At 46.0% G+C, this 3,204-nt stretch overlaps 1 protein-coding gene across 1 annotated transcript; it reads right to left on the bottom strand.

The window, feature by feature from the left end:
* Window positions 1-1,940: 1,940 nt before the first annotated feature.
* LOC100359042 (large ribosomal subunit protein eL32) lies at window positions 1,941-2,473 on the bottom strand. The gene has a single exon (XM_002713080.5). The coding sequence runs from the start codon at window positions 2,411-2,413 to the stop codon at window positions 2,006-2,008; it is 408 nt and encodes a 135-aa protein (XP_002713126.1). The 5' UTR covers window positions 2,414-2,473; the 3' UTR covers window positions 1,941-2,005.
* Window positions 2,474-3,204: the final 731 nt, after the last annotated feature.

Raw genomic sequence — 3,204 nt, 5'->3', positions numbered from 1 at the left:
ATCTGGGTTGATTCCATGTCTTAGCTATTGTGAATTGTGCTGCAATGAACTGAGGAGTACAGATAACTCTTTCATATGCTGATTTCTTTTGATTTGGGTGAATTCCCAGGAGTGGGATGGCTCGATCATATGGTAGGTCTATATTCAGCTTTCTGAGGTATCTCCATACTGTCTTCCACAGTAGCTGTACCGGTTTACATTCCCAGCAACAGTGGATTAGGGTACCTTTTCCCCCACATCCTCACCAGCTTTTGTTTGTTGATTTCTGTATGAGAGCCATTCTAACAGGAATGAGGTGAAACCTTTTTGTGGTTTTGATTTGCATTTCCCTGACTGCTAGTGATCCTGAGCATTTTCTCAAGTATCTGTTGGCTATTTGAATTTCCTCTCTGGAAAAATGCCTGTTCAAGTCCTTTGCCAATTTCTTAACTGGATGGTTTGTTTTTGTTGTTGTTGAATTTCTTGAGCTCTTTATAGATTCTGGATGTTAATGCAGTGGCATAGTTCTTGAATGTTTTCTCCCATTCCGTTGGTTGCCTCTTCACTTTTGCAGTGCAGAAGCTTCTCAGCTTGATGTAATCCCATTTGTCAATTTTGGCTTTGACTGCTCTGTTCCTGGGGTCTTTTCCAACAAGTCTTTGCCTATGCCAATGTCTTGCAGAGCTTCCACAATGTTCTCTAATGACTTGATAGTATCAGGTTGTAGATTTAGGTCTTTGATCCATTTTGAGTGGATTTTTTGTGTAAGGTGTAAGGTAGGGGTCTAGTTTGATGCTTCTGCACATGGAGATCTAGTTTTCCCAGCACATTTGTTGGAGAGACTGTCCTTGCTCCAGGGATTGATTTTAGCTCCTTTGTCAAAGATAAGGTGGTTGTAGATGCGTGGATTGATTCCTGGGAATTTCTTTTCTGTTCCATTGGTCTACAAGTCTGTTTTTGTGCCAGTACCAGGCTGTTTTGATTATAACTGCCCTGTAGTATGTCTTGAAATCTGATATTGTGATGCCTCTGGCTTTGTTTTTGTTGTAAGATTGCTTTGGCTATTCAGGGTCTCTTGTGTTTCCATAAGTTTTTGGAATCATTTTTTCTAGATCTGAGAAGAATGTCATTAGTATTTTGATTGGGATCGCATTGAATCTGTAAATTGCTTTCAGTAGTATGGACATTTTGATGACATTGATGCTTTCAATCCATGAACATGGAAAATTTTTTCATTTTTTAAAGTATTCTTCTATTTGTTTCTTTTATGTTTTGTAATTTTCATCATTGCGATCTTTGACATCCTTGGTTAAATTCAGTCCAAGGTATTTAATTCTTTTTGTAGCTACTGTGAATGAGATTGATCTTAAAAGTTCTTTCTCAACCATAGCATTGTCTGTGTATACAAAGGCTGTGGATTTTTACGTGTTAATTTTATATCCTGCAACTTTACCAAACTCTTTTATGAGTTCCAATAGTCTCTCAGTGGTGTCTTTTGGATCTCTTATATATAGAATCATGCATCTGCAAATAGGGATAGTTTGATTTTCTCCTTTCCAACTTGTATCCCTTTGATTCCTTTTTCTTGCCTAATGGCTCTGGCTAAAACTTCCAGGACTATATTAAATAGCAGTGGTGAGAGTAGGCATCCTTGTCTGGTTTCAGATCTTAGGGGGAATACTTCCAGCTTTTCCCCACTCATAGGATGCTGAGGGCCTCCCATATTTGCGTGCCGGGGTTTAAGTTCAAGCGCTGTGGTCAGTTCTAGCTTCCTGTCAATGTGCCCCTGGCAGGCAGCAGGCAATGGCCCAAGTACTTGGGTCCCTGTCACCCATGTAAGAGACCAGGATTCGACTTCTGGCTCCTGACTGTGGTTTGGCCCAGTCCCATGTATTGCAGGCATTTGGGGACTAAGCTAACAGATGGGCGATCTCTCTCCCTGTCATCTCTCTCCCTGTGTCTTTTTTTTTTTTTTCCGGTTTTCAAGGTTTTATTTAAACACAAATAAAATGCGCACCCGAGCCGCCTACTCATTTTCTTCACTGCGCAGCCTGGCGTTGGGGTTGGTGACCCTGATGGCCAGCTGGGCCGCTCTCTCCACAATGGCTTTGCGGTTCTTGGAGGAGACGTTGTGAGCAATCTCTGCACAGTAGGATTTGTTGCACATCAGCAGCACCTCCAGCTCCTTGACGTTGTGGACCAGGAACTTCCGGAAGCCGCTGGGCAGCATGTGCTTGGTCTTCTTGTTGCTCCCGTAGCCAATGTTGGGCATCAAGATCTGGCCCTTGAATCTTCTCCGCACCCTGTTGTCAATGCCTCTGGGTTTCCGCCAGTTACGCTTAATCTTGACATAGCGGTCCGACTGGTGGCGGATGAACTTCTTGGTCCTCTTTTTGACGATCTTGGGCTTCACCAGGGGTCTGAGGGCGGCCATGGTGCCGAGGAGAGGGCAGCCACCTCCGGAGGCAGCGCCGAGGAAGAGAAGGGCTCTCCCTGTGTCTTAAAAAATAATAATAAAAAGTCAGGCTGGACCATGTTCATTTGTTTTCACTGATGTGTAAGTGACCGGTCCCCGGTGCTGCTGCTCTTGCAGTTTACAACTGCACAGGAAGCTGCTCGCAGCCCGAGTCTCCAGACAGCAGCTCCATCCAGGAGCTCACTTTAAAAGGAGTTGGGGAAGCTGTCCAGCTCTCGGCTATACTCACGGAAAACCTTGGCCACGCCTTCCAGGGGAATCTCTCTCCAGGGGCCCAGACAGGCCGAGGAGCTGGACCCATGACCACATGACACCTCCCTGAGTGGCCAACTCTTATGACTGACGCCTCTTCCTGGGGAGAGCATTGGCAGGAAACCTCTTTTTCCTGGCAATTCCAAAGACAGATAACTGGTCCTGGGGTCAGGTCTCAAGTCTCAGTTTCCAGTGCAGCAAGTGTGGTCCCTGAACACAGGCGCAGTGTTTGCAGATGCAAAGTGAGTGGCGAATCAGCCGGATTGTGCAGGAAGACAGGCCAGTGGGGATGTGACTGTGGTGGGTGGGCTTCCCCGCAGAGGAGTGCATGGGTGGGGGCATCTGAGTCTGCACTAGGAAGTAGGAAGAGTGATCTAAGTGAGGCTGGGTGCTTGATTGACAAGCTGGAGTCAGCCAAGTGGGGAAGGGGCAGGAGGCCCTCCAGGCAGAGGAGCAACTTGTGTCAAAGTCTCAAGGAGCCCTACTGAGAGATGAGG

Source organism: Oryctolagus cuniculus, chromosome 10, assembly GCF_964237555.1.
Source record: "Oryctolagus cuniculus chromosome 10, mOryCun1.1, whole genome shotgun sequence".
Classification (NCBI taxonomy): domain Eukaryota; kingdom Metazoa; phylum Chordata; class Mammalia; order Lagomorpha; family Leporidae; genus Oryctolagus; species Oryctolagus cuniculus.
The sequence above is the reverse complement of the archived record's forward strand: the minus strand, read 5'-3'. Positions and strand labels throughout refer to the sequence as shown.